Here is a 14,214-nt window from a genome sequence, read left to right on the forward strand (position 1 = left end):
ATCCCCATCTCTCTCAAGCAGCTGAATCATTTCCTATCTGTTTTAAATTGTGTGAAACATTTGCAAAAGCCGAAGATGATGATTTTATAGATATTTCCTCAATAGGTGACTTCATTAGCATGTCACGTGAGCACATGGCCTATATAGGAAATATTTAGGGTCTGGGCTCTCTCATATACAAACAAGCCATTCTCTGAATAGCCAAGAAGCCTGGGCACACGTTTCATTTTACATCTCACTGAATTAGGTGGGAATGCAGGCACATCTGTAAGTCTGGTGTTCCTTACAGAATGCTAACAAGTATGGTGTGCTTAAAATTTTTTTAAACATTTCCTTTTTATTTTCATAGGTACACACAACTTGTACATTCCTTTGGGTCTCCCTGCAGCATAGTATAAGAGAACCCACAGCAAACAGTGATTACTGGTTCCTTAACATTCTTAGAAATGGAACTACATAGAACCCAATACCATCAGATGCAGTAAATGAAATACTCTGTGCTCTCCAATGCTTTTACTTCCCAGATCCTGCTACCCCTCCACCCCGCTCTATAAAACACATTAGTGAGACTTTGCGTAAAGAAAACATCTGAAGAGCAACAAATAAAATAATTGGCTGTCTTAAGATCTGCCTTCTAACATTGATTAAACTTGTTTCTCTCTCTCTAAGCTGCATTTTCTTGTTCGAACTGCTTTGCTGTAAATAATTGTCCAGGAAGGGTCTTCCAGTTACCTGACTTCTCTGTCTAATCAGTTCATCTTTAGGTTAAAACTACATGACATTTCAACATTCACAATAAATAATAATAATTTAAAAAAAACTTTTGCTGTGAATGCCCAGTTCTGGCTCTCCTCTTTCCTGTAGGACTCCTGTCAATCTCTGGAGGGCTGGGACTATGATACCAATGCCAGCTGCAGCTCTCTCAGTTCCAAGCTGAGTGAGTGGGGGAGGGCTACGCTGAATGTAAGGCAGTATAAGGGCCCATCTATAGAGGTAAACTACTGGGTAAGGGGGATCATGTCATAACAGAACTGGGGCTCTGTCCTGTTTATAACCGATGTTGGCCTTGCCTATATAGAATGGTTTGAACCATGTTAAGGAATCCTGCTACAGTCCTGACCTCCAGAAAGAAAGGAGAAAGTCACTGCATGGTTAGAATACATCCACAGGAAGATTTGCTTCCACACAAAGAACATTTTACATTTAATAAGGTGGGGGTGGGGAATCAAACCAAAGAAAGAGCAGATACCACATAATACATGAGACAGAGAACAAAAGCTCTGTAAATAAGAGATCTGCAACTCAACACAGGTACAGGTTACTGCAGGAGTCATTGTCCCCTCTTTCTGGCAAAACCACCATAGAAATTACCTAAAGGACAATAAACCAGAGACAATGGGCCAGCTGCTTGGCTGGGGCAGTTCTGCTGAAGACAGCGGCTCTATCCCACTTTATACCAGCTGAGGATCTAGTTCCAGGAAATTAGCAGGGCTCCTTGCAGGCTGGAAGCACACAGCAAAGCCACAGGTTGCGTCCCAATGACCGAATCTGTTCCCGTCGCTTTCTTGGGAGGCGAGCCCAGGCCTCGATTAGAACCTGACCACAGTTCAGGGTTGTTTGAATCAGTAGGTTTTGGAGGGGTCTGGTTGTAAACTTCCCCACAGTTCACAGGTGTTCAGCTTATCTGTAACAAAGACACTTTCTTCTACCGATGTTTGTCATCATCTCTCTGCTTCTTAGGGTCCCTCTCCCTGCTCCGGTCTCTTTCCCTGTCTTTTCTCTCTCTGTCCTTCCTCTCTCTTCCTCTGCTCCTTTCCTCTTTGGAATCCCGCTCTCTCTCCCGGTTGCTTTCACCCCAAGCCCACAATCGCTCCCTTTCCAGCCATCTCTTGTCTCGGTTCCTTTCAGGGTCTCGGTCCCTCGTTCTCCAGTCCCTCGCTCCCTCTCGAGACCAGCTCCTCTCCCTTTTCTCCACAGGCCCCTCTCCATAGAAGTCACTTTTCATAGTTGGCAAATTGATGGGCTTTCGGAAAGGCCTGTCCCGCCCTCCGAACCGCAGCTGCCCAGATTCCTTCTTTCCTCCAAAACCACCTCCAAGTCTCCGAGGGATCCATCCTTTGAGGGTCCTTTCCAGCTCAAAGTCCACAAATATCTCATGCTGGTCAATAACCAACCTGTTGGCATCTCTATGGGCTTTCAAGAGCGCCCGTTCCTCTTTGTACTCTATAAACGCATAGCCCTTGGAAAAACCTGTGACCAAGTCTCTAACCAGACGAATCTTCCTAATGTCGCCATACCTGGAAAAGGCTTCCTTCAGCTTCTCCTCTGTGGTTTGTAGATTCAGTCTCGCTACAAACAGAGTGAGGTGGGGATCTCCTGTAACCCCCTTATTGGGAACATACCGTGCCAACATGGCCCTCCAGATGGCACGGTCATGGGGCTCTTCATCTGTGCCATCAATGCTCCCTGCTTTGAGGGGGTCATACTCTTTCGCTATGGGCGCCCACTCGTTCATTTTCTAGAGGGAACACAAACATCAAACACACTCCAGTGTCACTGCTAACATTCTGTATAAACGTTCACCACTACAGGTGAATTGGAAGATACAGTTAACGAGGATACTTGGCATTTGCCTATAGCATTTTCCATCCCAGGATCTCAAAAGCACTTTACAAACACGAACAAACTTACAACACTCCACCGCAGGTTGATTCCCATGTTACAGACAGAAAAACTTGGATGCAGAGAGGTTTTCAGTTTTTAGCACAGATCTGTCTGCTAGCATGCCTCCTGGATAGGCCGCGAGGGGCACAGAAAACCCTCGACACATCCTGCATCCTTGCTAGCAAACCCCCTTAGACTTCGCAGAAATGACAAAGAATCCCCTTATAAGATTAATTAAAACAAACTCCACTGGAATCCTCTTTTCAGCTAGACTGCCCCAAGCTCCGGCCCCCTGGGGAAGGCGATTTGCTCACTATGGAGGTGGGGAGCATTTGCTTCCTGATGTGGGAGAAAGCGTTGCATTATCTGGATGTATTTTAGGGGAATATCCTGCCTATGGCCTAGTACTGGGTGTTTTTAAGCGTGTGTGGGAAGAGGCCGGATGCCTCCCACAGGCCGCTGGGTGGGGGCCTCAGGCCACGTGCTTCTCAGCCTATCTCAGCCCCCAGCCGGGCTTTGCAGCCTTCCCCCCTTTGCCCGCTGCAGCGTGCGCAACCCGGCAGCCAGCTCGGCGCCTTCCTAGCTTTGCCCTCGGGGTCTCACGCGCAGCCGAGAAACCGGGGTACGCTCCCCCCCCAGCCCAGGGTCCCCGAAATTAGTCAACACCCCCCTCCCCCCACCTTCAGCACAACGCAGGCCTCGCACATAATCCCCAGCTCTTGGGCGGCTTCCCCGAGCAGCCCACACCCAGCCCCTCTGTCCAGCCGCCCGGGGCGGCCACATACAAATCTACCCGCCCCCCCCCTTTACTGCAGCGTCCCTGGTGCAGGGACCAGGCCCAGTCCCCGGGCCCTAGGGCTGTGAACGCCCCCGCGCCCACTCACCGCCTCTCCCAGGCCGCGGCCCGCTTCTCTCCGCTCCGCCCACCGGCAGCAGCCCGCGGCCCCGGCTTCCCGTCGGCGGGGGCCGCTTCGCGCGCGCGCAAACCCCAGAAGCCTCCGCTTAGCAAAATCCCGCGCAGGGAGGGGCGGGGCGCCGTGCGCAAAGCGCAGCTCCGCGGCCGGGGGCGGGCATTGTGCGAGGGCAGCGCGTTCCGCGCACGCTCCGCGCCCCGGCCGGGCCAAGCCCGCGGAACGCGGCGCTCCAGAAAGGCAGACGCGTTTGCCTTCCTAACCCCCCGGCCCCTGGTGGAGGGAAGCGGGCTGCAGATGCATTTTCCTTGCTAAGCTGAGCGGGCCGGCTGGAGATGGGCTTGCCTTGCTGACCCCCTGCTGCGGGGAGCTGGCTGCAGATGCATATCGGTTCTTGGTTCCTCAGAGCTAAGATCAAGCATAAGTAGTCTCTCTCGGCCTATCAAAGGCTGTGATCAAGTGTCTTGACGTTTCTGGTCTTTTGGCCCTGCAATGAAAACCTTGTCTGTGTCTCCTGGACCATGAAGTACAAACATTATCTTATAAGTTATATCCGTTCTTATCAGTTTAATATCTGACCCCCTGCTGGAGGGGGCTGGCTGCAGATGCATTTGCCTGGCTGCCCTCCCTGCTGGAGGGGGCTGGCTGCAGATGCATTTGCCTGGCTGCCCTCCCTGCTGGAGGGGGCTGGCTGCAGATGGGTTTGCCGGGGCTTGCGAGCAGCACAGCAAATCGCCGCCTGGCTTAGCTGTGGCACGGGCGGAGCTGGCGCCAAGCTAGGGATCCGGAAAGCGGAATTCACCTTCAAATCCGAATCGAGCTGTATTGACCCGAGAGGGTGCACCACGCAAAGCAGCTAAGCGGTGGGGCTTTTAAATCCCAAGGGCAGCTCTGGCCCCTGCTTTTGGAGGCTGAGCTGAGTATTTGGTTCTGTGACAAGGGGCCCCCGCCACCCTGAGGCACGTGGGTGGGGAACTGGCCCTCCCCAGGAGTGTTTCAGAGTCCCTCCCCCTCCGGAGGCGTCTCCATGGAAACTGCAAACCTTACCTGGGGGGGGACAGCCGCTGCACCCTGGCCAGGGCTTGCTTTGTCATCCTCGTTCTCCCTGCAAAATGCAATGGGCAACGTCCAGCGGCCCTCACAGCCTGCAAAAGCCCCCCACCCATTACTTCAACACAGATCACTCCCATGCCAGCCACGGCCCTGCCTCTGGCGACAGAGACTGAGTCTGCGGGGTGGTTTTGCCTGCGCCACCAACAATGAAACACACGCCCCCAGGCCATCACCCTGCCGCCCATCGCTGTCTCCTGGACGCTGCCTGAGAATGGGAGTAGGGGCCCCTGCAGCTAGAAGGGAAGCTGTCCCGTCTCACCCGGCCGGCCTCCCTTCCCACATGGCCACACTGTGACCCTGGTAGCCCCACCCCGGCCTCCCAGCCTGGTTATCTGATTGGCCCCCAGGAGCTTCCCCTGGAGGCCGAGGAGAGGACTTGGTCACAAGTTTCACGGAGGAGGAGGGAGGAAGGAAGTTGTTGAGCGTGGTGGCCGAAGCAGGCGGCAACTGCAGCAGCTGGTCTGAAACCAGCCCTCTGTCCCGTGAAGGAGCTTGACTGGCCACTGGGGCTTGCCATGCAGGGTCATCAGCACCCAGAGGAGGGAGAGGAGAAGGAGGAGCCTGGCCCTGAAAACGCCTTTGAGAAGAGCCCCTTCCAGCTGACAGCAGAGGATGTCTATGACATTTCCTACGTGGTGGGCAGGGAGATCCTGAAAATAAGCAGCGAGCCCCAGGGGGAGGTGCCCACCAGGATCGCCCAGTTGCAGTTCAAGATAGTGAGGATTCTGGAAATGCTGGAGGCTTTGGTGAATGAGAGTAACCTGACAGTGGAGGAGCTGAAGATGGAGAGAGACAATCTCAAAAAGGAGGTGGAGGGACTCAGAAAGGAGGGTCCTCCAGGGAACGCAGAGCAGGTAGGTATAAGGGCAGATGCAACCTCAGGAACTGATCTGCTTATTGCACAACATACAGTTTGGGAAACAATATGGAGGCATGGGGTTTTATTAACAACACTTTACACTAGTGATGTCCGGCGAAGCATCTCCATCCATTTGGCCCACCTTTCACACGTTGACAGAGTTACAGCTCTGTTGAGAAACTGCTGCTGGCAACCTCATGAGCGTAGGCACGGTTTGAGGCGAGCAGAATTCTCAGTGTCAAAAATCCCTGTCTGATGGGAGCCCATTCTAGCACCAAACACTGGAAAACGCATTTGCTCACATGATTCAAGCCATTGTGTGGACAGGCCCTATTGGAGAAGTTGACTTTTCATCCCTGTTGAAGATCCTGACCCAGCTGTCCGAGCAGAGACCGGCTCTGTACTGTAACATTGTAGGTGGTTGAGCCAATGTCCTGTATGTGCCAGGGCATGGTTTTGGTTGGACAGAGTCAATATGCTGAAAGAGAGAAGTTCAGACATTCAGGCCCTGATTTTCATGTAGTGTAGATGTACAATTGCACATCTGTCTTTTACATACAACTGCTCTCACAAAAGCACCTAATTTGCCATTTGCACACACGTGAAATCCTTGTGTTTGTGCAAATTAAGTGTATCAGAGGAGGAATGACCTTGTGGTTTAGGCACTTGGCTGGGACTCAGGAAAGCTAGGTTTAGTTCTCAGCTCTACTCAAATTATCTCTGTAACCTCAGGCGAGTCCCTTAATCTCTCTGGGCCTTAGTTCCTGTCTGTGACAATGCGGATAATAGCACTTCCTTTGCAAGTTCAGAGGTAAACTCTTTGGGGTGGGGACTGTCTTACTATGTGCATACAGCGCCTGGGACAAGGGGGCCCACAGGCGCTACTGAAATACAAATAATAATTATTTTGCACCTAAATGGTATGAAAAATCAAGATTGTAAAGTCTGTAAAGCATGGAAATTACTATTGTTTGATAAACCTGATTCTTTGTCTAAGGTACGGCCTGACAGCTGCTCAGGGGCTATCTGGGCATGTTGCGTCCTTACAGTTGTTTGGTTTTTAAACTGTTGCCCTTTGTTCTACAGCTGAGCCTTGGACCAGACAAAATGATAATAGATCTCACAGATCCAAATCGTCCACGGTTCACATTGCAGGAGTTGAGAGATGTGCTGCAGGAACGTAACCAGCTGAAAGCACAACTTCTTATTACACAAGAGGAGCTACAGTGCTATAAGAGGTAGATCACTAGGTCATCCAGTCAGCAGAGAGCACCTGTTTATTATGTGGGGATCATGTCAGAGGAGATTAGTATTATTATTTGTTTGCTGTAGCACCCACAGTGTGCTAGGCACTGTCCAGATATACAAGACTGTAACTCTTTGGCTCTCTGTGGTTATAGAGTGCCTCACAAAATGGGCCTTATTCTTGGTTGGCCCCCTTTGGCACTATCACAATAAATATTATTATTAATAATATTAATAACAAAAGAAGGGACATCCCTGCCCCTAAAAGCTTACGGTGTAAGGATAAACAGACAAGCAGAGAGGGGTCAGGGAGTGGGGTTTCAAAAGGAATTTTCGATATAAATCAACCTTAAAACTGAAGTCCTGCCTGCTCTGTGTGAGTTAAAAACATGTGTAATAGCACACATCAACATCTGCAGGCAGTTACTTCAACTGTGTGTGCAGAGTAGGAATTTGGGCACACAAATCCAGTGTGTAGGTATGCCTGGCTGGCCAGTGTGAGTGCAAGTACCTCATTCGCACATGCAATCATAGTAACTGTACACATGCATTTTTAATGAAAACCAGGCTCTAGGTATCCCATGCCACGTGTCATAAGAGCAGGGAGGTTTCTGTGCTTGCCTTAGTTAAAATTTCCCTTCTCCTGTTGTGCAGACTGATACATGCTAGTTTATTTACCACCCTTCATCTCAGAGATGTGTGCATTTCAGTGATGCTGTATGTATAGCTGTAAAGCACTTTAGCATCCTTCAGGATGAAAATGCATATTTTGTGAGACCCTCCAGCTGAAGACTGAGTAAGGCATATACTACAAAAATCTCACCCAGGGATAAGGATTCAGTTCAGGGCAGGTGACCCAGGTGACTTTCTGGAGTGCCAGGCATGGGGGGCACTGGGCTTGGGGTGCTGTTTTTGTTGTTAGTGACAAAAGGGAACATAGAATGTTTGAAGTAACATGGCTCAGATATTCCATATTTGCTTATATATGGCATGAATAAATACAGATTTACAGATCCCAGCATGCACATTTATTGTCTTATATGACAGGGATAAATCATGCATGCAAATCATGCAAAGTCGTGAAATGGGCTAAAATGCAATAAAAAATAAGATATTCAAAAGTTTAACAAAGGGGGGCCACCGAAGATGCTCCTCGCCTGGGGCACCATTTGGTCTAGGGTGGGCCCTGATTTAGATGACCTGGGTTCTGTTCCTGGCACTGCCACTGATCTATTGTGTGATTTTGGGAAAATCACATCACCTCTTTGGTTCTGTTTTCACCTCCCACCCTTTGTCTGGCTTGACTAATCAAACCATAAGCTGTTTGGGACAGGGACTGACTTTTACTCTCCTTGCAAAGTGTCTGGCACAATGGGGCCCTGATCTCAGTTGAGGTCCCCATGTGATACCGTAATACAAATAATAATAAATCCACCCTGAGTACACTTCTATAACAGGCATGCATAATGCAAGCTATAGCTGAGAAGCTAGTTTCAGACCTGCCCTCTCAAACAGCAGTTTTGCCAACAATGCAGTTAAGGATCCACTCCCCCAGCTCAGCGGACAGGCTGTACTAAGTTAGCTCAGTCACCCATTAATGGCTCAGTTGGCCCTTGACTCTCCAGTTGCCTAACACAGCTCATTGGAATCCAAGTTACAAATTAACGATGTGAATGTTTAATTCATAAGTGGATCATGAGCTGTGGGGCTCTAATTACCAACTAGTACTGGATTTCAATCCAAGCAAATCAAAGGAAAAACAATAATTTGATTTACATGATAACCTCCTAACAAGGTGCCCAGGGTGCTGAAAAACTCAATTGACGGCATCAGATATAAAACAAAGTAGTATAAATATGGGACCTTTGAAATAAAAATTGTGTTTTAGAATTTCATGAATATATTTCTATATATGTGGCTATATAGCATGTGGATAGCACAAAATATCACGTCCTAAATTTAAGATTCACAGACAATGTTTTAGTGGCTGGATAATGTATTATTAAAGACGTGAGTTTGTCTCAGGTGTTTTTGAAGGAGTATGTCTCAATGCCCACATTGAACAGCACTGCTTATCTGCATATTGTGGGCTTTGATTCCCCTCAGATCTCAAGATAAGCAGAGTCAGGCTAGGTCAGTGCAGTGGTGATGGCTGTGAAGGTGTAGTGCTAAGCACCCTCTGCCTGGCTATACAAAGCCCTAATACAGGCCAGCAAAGCTTGTAATCATGGCTTGCACTGGTGAAGCTTATCCCAGTCCCAAGGAGGGGAAATAGCCTTGGTTCAAATTGTAGCTTTGCCTGTTTATAGTAGGGGTTTGCACTGGTGCAGCTATATCCCCTAAGGCTGTAACCAGTGGACATTTCCTGTGTAGGGAAGTGGCAAAGGGAAGGTGACACTTATTTACCTCACAGGGATCTTGTGGACCTTCACTGACTCAGGCCGAAATCTGCTGTTACACCTGTGTAAATCTGAGTGACTGTGCTGGAGATACCCTGGATCTGCACCAATGTAACCAAGCTTGGAATTTAGTGCTTTGAGATCTTTGAATGGAAGGTGCTTTACAAATGCAACACAGGATTAAAATCAGTTCTCACTGAGTATTAAATCGTTACATAACACTCCATCTGTAGCTATTTAAGCTTCTAACAATTATCAATGGGGTTCTTATAAAAATATTCTAAGCTAAATTAGAGAGACGAGGTGTGTGAGGTAACATCTGTTACTGGACCAACTTCTGTTGGTGCAAGAGATAAGTTTTCAAGCCACACTGAGCTCATCTTCAAGGCTGGAAAAGAGCTCCGTCTGGCTCGAAAACTTGTCTCTCTCACCATTAACGGGATAGGGAACCATGATGCAACCAACAGAAGTTGTTCCAATAGAAGATATTACCTCACCCACTTTATCTCTCTAATATCCTGGGACCGACACGGCTATACCTGCACTACATCTAAGCTAAATTACTGTGCACAATTAAAATAAGAGTGATTCACTATTCGCATTAGTCCAGGTTAGCTGTGTCCAGAGAAATTAGAGCTCCTATTCAGGAAACCATTTACACACAACTTGACTTCAGTGGGACTTGTGCACAAGTTGAGAGCTTTCTGAATCGCTGTCTGCATTGATAGATATCATAGTGGCTGCACTGTGCCTGCCCTCGCTTTACAGACCCGCACAGAACAGTTCCTGGTAGCATTTTTTCACAAACTACAACTAGTACAACATTCCTACCCACAAAGGAAAGGTGCGAAGACACCACACCCAGCAAACGTGACAGTGCTGCAAACGTTAGCAGGGTATATGGACATCATCTGCTCAGATGGCACATGCTGCCAGAATGAAGAAAGAGTTCAGTATGCACAATGGGGGTGTGGCGGGGGAGAGGTGTAGCACAGATTTAAAAAGATTCCCATCTCCCTCCTTTGCTAGTGGCATTTCACAGAGGGAGGACCAGGCTGGGCCAATGGAAAAGGAATCCACTGTCTGCAGACCTTCTGGCTCAAGCAAGTCTAACGAAGAGAAAACAATCATAAAGCGTCTGTAAGTATTGTCACTTCTCTTGAAGCACTTTATAGTGGTGGGCTGACTTGACTGGATACTTGTTCTCCCCTCACAAACGCCCCCCTTCCTCGTTAGAAAAAGTTAGGGCTGTTGCTGGAATCCTGAAGCCGGCAAACCTCCTGAAGCCAACCAGAATTTGGTAGCATCAGGAGTCTACCACTAAGATGCAGCGTGGGCTGGTGAATAGTGACCTGCCTGGGGAGTTCAGCAACATGGGTTCTATTCCCAGCTCTGCTACTGATGTGCTTTTGGACCTTGGGTAAATCACTTCACCTTTCTGTGCTTCTACTTCCTTTCCCACCTCTTGTCTCGTTTTCAGTGCAGGAACTGTCTTTTACTGTGTATTTGTACACCACCTAGCACGGTAAGGGATCAAGGGGCTACAGTAAAACCCAGATTCTTACATTGTAGTGTTTCCAGACTACTGAAAGACGATACCTTCCATTGATAACAAGGACAGTTAACTCTGTTTGTAACATGTATTGCAATGGATATTAGTGACAGGAAGCCTGGAAAGATGACACGAGCATTAGAAATAGTGACAATGATCTTATAGCTCAACTGCGAGTGCTTCTGCTTTGATGTCTGAGGCTGACTGGTTCAAATTGCAGCTGTGCATAGCTCCTCTCTGATAAACTGGTAAAAATAATAGCTGCTTTAGTTAACTTTTATGTGAGTTAATCTCATGACAGGGATAGTCTGAATTAGACCCAGACGGGATGATGCTTTGTGTAAACAATGTTAACTAAAAGGTATCGGACACAATCTCTAACTAGTAGCAGTGCCTGTATGAGGAAAGGGTTTCTTAAGAACGGTCCCAGGTCAAATGCTTGAGTACTTCTTGCAAAATTAGAGGGAAATTACCACTTAAATGACATGGCCCAGCTTTCAGTTCTCACTGTTTCATATTCCTAGAGGTACTTACGTTTTAGACCACTTTACAAACTATATCAGTGCAGCACCCCTGAAACACTGCATCAGAATAACAGTAAACTATGGTACCTTTGAGTTATAGAACTCAAAGTGCTTTATAAAGGTGGGCATCAGAATTTGAGTGAGGGGAAACTGAGGCACAGATGAAGTGACTCGCCTGAGGTCACAGCATGTCAGCAGCAGAGACAGGGCGAGAACCCAGTTCTCCTGCAGACCAGCCCCATGATCTATCCACTGGACAGCGCTGCTTGCGTCACATACTAGCACAACAGCAAAGGGAGGAGTGATTTTGCGCCGTGCCTATGAAAAGCACCTTATGAGGCCAGATCATCCTTGCTACACAAACAAGCATTCAATTAAGGGTTCAGCCCGGGGACACATGAAATTGCATGGCATTTATTTATTGTCTTGGAGTTAGCCTTCTTGGTCCAAGAATTTCCAGCCTTTCAGAGCTAATCATTAAGCTGTCCTATGCTGTAGAAAGCCATTGCCTCCCCTGTGAGTACACTAAGAATCTCCACATTGTGTTGTTTACTGACTATCCACCAAGGTTTGTTTGTGATGGGATTCAAGTAGCTGTATGCAGCGGGAGCCTGCTCAAGCCCTGCGCTTATAGCTCCTGAGAGCAGCCCAGTGTGCAAGCAGGACAGGCTCAGCTGGTGGTTGTAGCTTTTCCTTTTTGTAAGACACTTCCCCCCTCCCCTTTTTGCTCCAGGTTCTCTTTTAAATACGGGAAACGAATATGACTGAGAATTTAGCCACTTCTGCTCAGAAAGTTGCAGCATATAAAGCCCTTGAAAAGGAATTAAGAGAAGAAGCATTTGAAGGAAAAGCAGCAGTTTCACTGTAGAGAACAGGCCACATCTCAAGAACAACATGTATTTGTATACTATTTTCAGATTTTGCTTTTTAAAATAACATTTCTTACAATGTTTGTATTAAGGAGTAAGTGTTAATTTCTCCTCTTGTAAAGGATGGCAGATTTCCTCTAGACATATCCAGGTAGATGGAGTGTGGAATAAACCTTTTCTATATAGCTATTTTCAGTCTTTCGAACAACCATACCAAAATGTAGCCTACAGAAGAAAGAATATTAATTTTTCTACTCACATCTCACTGTCTGGGCTAGGGGATTTTCAAAGGCTAGAATGATCTTGCTGATATTTTGCTAGAGTTACACTGTCTGCAAAAGTATTCATAAAACTAATTACCAAGACTGAAAAATATGTTTACATTTAAATTCAGTGTGTGTTTTGTTGTCAGTGATCTGACACCAGAAATGTCCATATCTTAAAGCAACCCAGAAGCTGAAGCAAACTGGAAGTTGCCCAGATGGTGGCTATCTTGTGGTTTGTATTAAATTAGTTTGATGTCCTCTGTTCAGCGGCCTAATGCCTACCACTGAGACTACTATAATTGGGAGTAACTGACACCTTTAGCAGTAGACACACAAGCCAAGCATTGGCTAGACTAGGGGTGGGCAAACTTTTTGGCCTGAGGGCCACCTATGAGTATGGAAACTTGTATGGCGGGCCATGAATGCTCACGAAATTGGGGGTTGGGGGGCAGGAGGGCTCCAGCTGGGGATGCAGGCTCTGGGGTGGGGCTGAGGGGTTTGGAGGGGGATCAGGGCTGGGGAAGGGAGTTGGGGCACAGGAAGGGTTGGGTTACAGGCTCCAGGCAGTGCTTACCTCAAGCAACTCCCAGAAACAGCAGCATGTCCTCCCTCTGGCTCCTACCCAGAAGTGCGGCCAGATGGTTCTGCACACTGCCCTGTCTGTAGGCACCAACCCTGTAACTCCCATTGGCTGTGGTTCCCGACCAATGGTACTGTGGAGGCAGCACTTGGGGCAGGGGCAGCATGTGGAGCCCCCTGGCTGCCCCTATATGTAGGAGCTGTAGGGGGGACATGCTGCTGCTTCTGGGAGCCCTGTGGAATAGAGCAAGACCCCGACTGCGCTCCACCGCTGGAGCGCCAGAGTGGGGCAAGCCCCAGACCCCACTTCCCGGCAGGAGCTCAAGGGCTGAATTAAAATGTCTGAAGGGCCGGATGTGGCCCCCGGGCTGTAGTTTGCCCATCTCTGGGCTCGACTATGGATATAGAACTCTCATGGCTATGGGCGATCCTTCAGGTCAAAAGTAAAGCAAGTTGTAGCAGAGTATTAACACTGTTACTACATGCGTTCATCCTGCTCAGTGGATATATAGGACTTCAGTTAATAGTGAAACCTTTCAGAGACAAATATATTCTTGAGCTATAGCACATTCTACACTGACTCCTCATAGGTACTGAATGGGAAGGAAAACACTAAAAATTGAGAATTGTAGTTCTGGGAAAATAATCAGAGTAAAAGCATACATTAAATGAGCCGCATATACAGAACAGATAAGAGACAGGAATGTTAATTATCTAGCTGCAATCCACTACTAAATGAATTTAGGTCAAACAGATGGAAGGTAGGTGTAGGGGAGATAATTAGTATCTGAGGTTTGTATTAACGTCTACATCTAGAAAGACACGGTTATTTTAACAGCATTAGATTCGAGCCCGATTAGACTTGTAAACAGTAGGAAAAATTAAAAGACTCAAGAATATAATCTTATTGCCTTTCAAAAGGGAAGTGAATTCTAAGATCTCCTTTGATTCCCTTTTATATGCTAGCAATAGACAGAATATAGGTCAGTTGATGATACTGCATATCTATACTTAATAACAAAGCATGCCTGGTAATATGGCTGCTCAGAAGGTAGAAAAACCAGCAGTGTCGTTTTCAAATGTGTTCATGAGCAATGGAATGTTAGTAAAACAATATCAAAGATGCCTAACTTGTAAAGATTTGTCTATATCCATCCATTGCAGAGAACTGGAACACAGGGTTTGCCATCTTCAAAACATTATTACACCCCAACGTTGGGGATGCTTCTTGTA

General features: G+C 47.6%; 2 protein-coding genes across 2 annotated transcripts; one reads left to right on the forward strand and one right to left on the reverse strand.

The window, feature by feature from the left end:
- Nucleotides 1-311: 311 nt before the first annotated feature.
- SNRNP35 (small nuclear ribonucleoprotein U11/U12 subunit 35) lies at nucleotides 312-3,703 on the reverse strand. The gene is made up of 2 exons (XM_074972339.1): nucleotides 3,549-3,703; nucleotides 312-2,518 (listed from the first exon to the last, which is right to left on the reverse strand). Exon 2 carries the CDS (start codon nucleotides 2,513-2,515, stop codon nucleotides 1,706-1,708), a length of 810 nt encoding a protein of 269 aa, XP_074828440.1. The 5' UTR covers nucleotides 2,516-2,518; nucleotides 3,549-3,703; the 3' UTR covers nucleotides 312-1,705.
- Nucleotides 3,704-4,986: 1,283 nt separating this feature from the next.
- RILPL2 (Rab interacting lysosomal protein like 2) lies at nucleotides 4,987-12,502 on the forward strand. The gene is made up of 4 exons (XM_074972340.1): nucleotides 4,987-5,542; nucleotides 6,634-6,785; nucleotides 10,221-10,331; nucleotides 12,001-12,502. The coding sequence occupies exons 1-4, from the start codon at nucleotides 5,204-5,206 to the stop codon at nucleotides 12,029-12,031; spliced, it is 633 nt and encodes a 210-aa protein (XP_074828441.1). The 5' UTR covers nucleotides 4,987-5,203; the 3' UTR covers nucleotides 12,032-12,502.
- The last annotated feature ends 1,712 nt before the right edge of the window (nucleotides 12,503-14,214 follow it).

This window comes from Natator depressus, chromosome 15 (genome assembly GCF_965152275.1).
Source record: "Natator depressus isolate rNatDep1 chromosome 15, rNatDep2.hap1, whole genome shotgun sequence".
In the NCBI taxonomy this organism is placed as follows: domain Eukaryota; kingdom Metazoa; phylum Chordata; order Testudines; family Cheloniidae; genus Natator; species Natator depressus.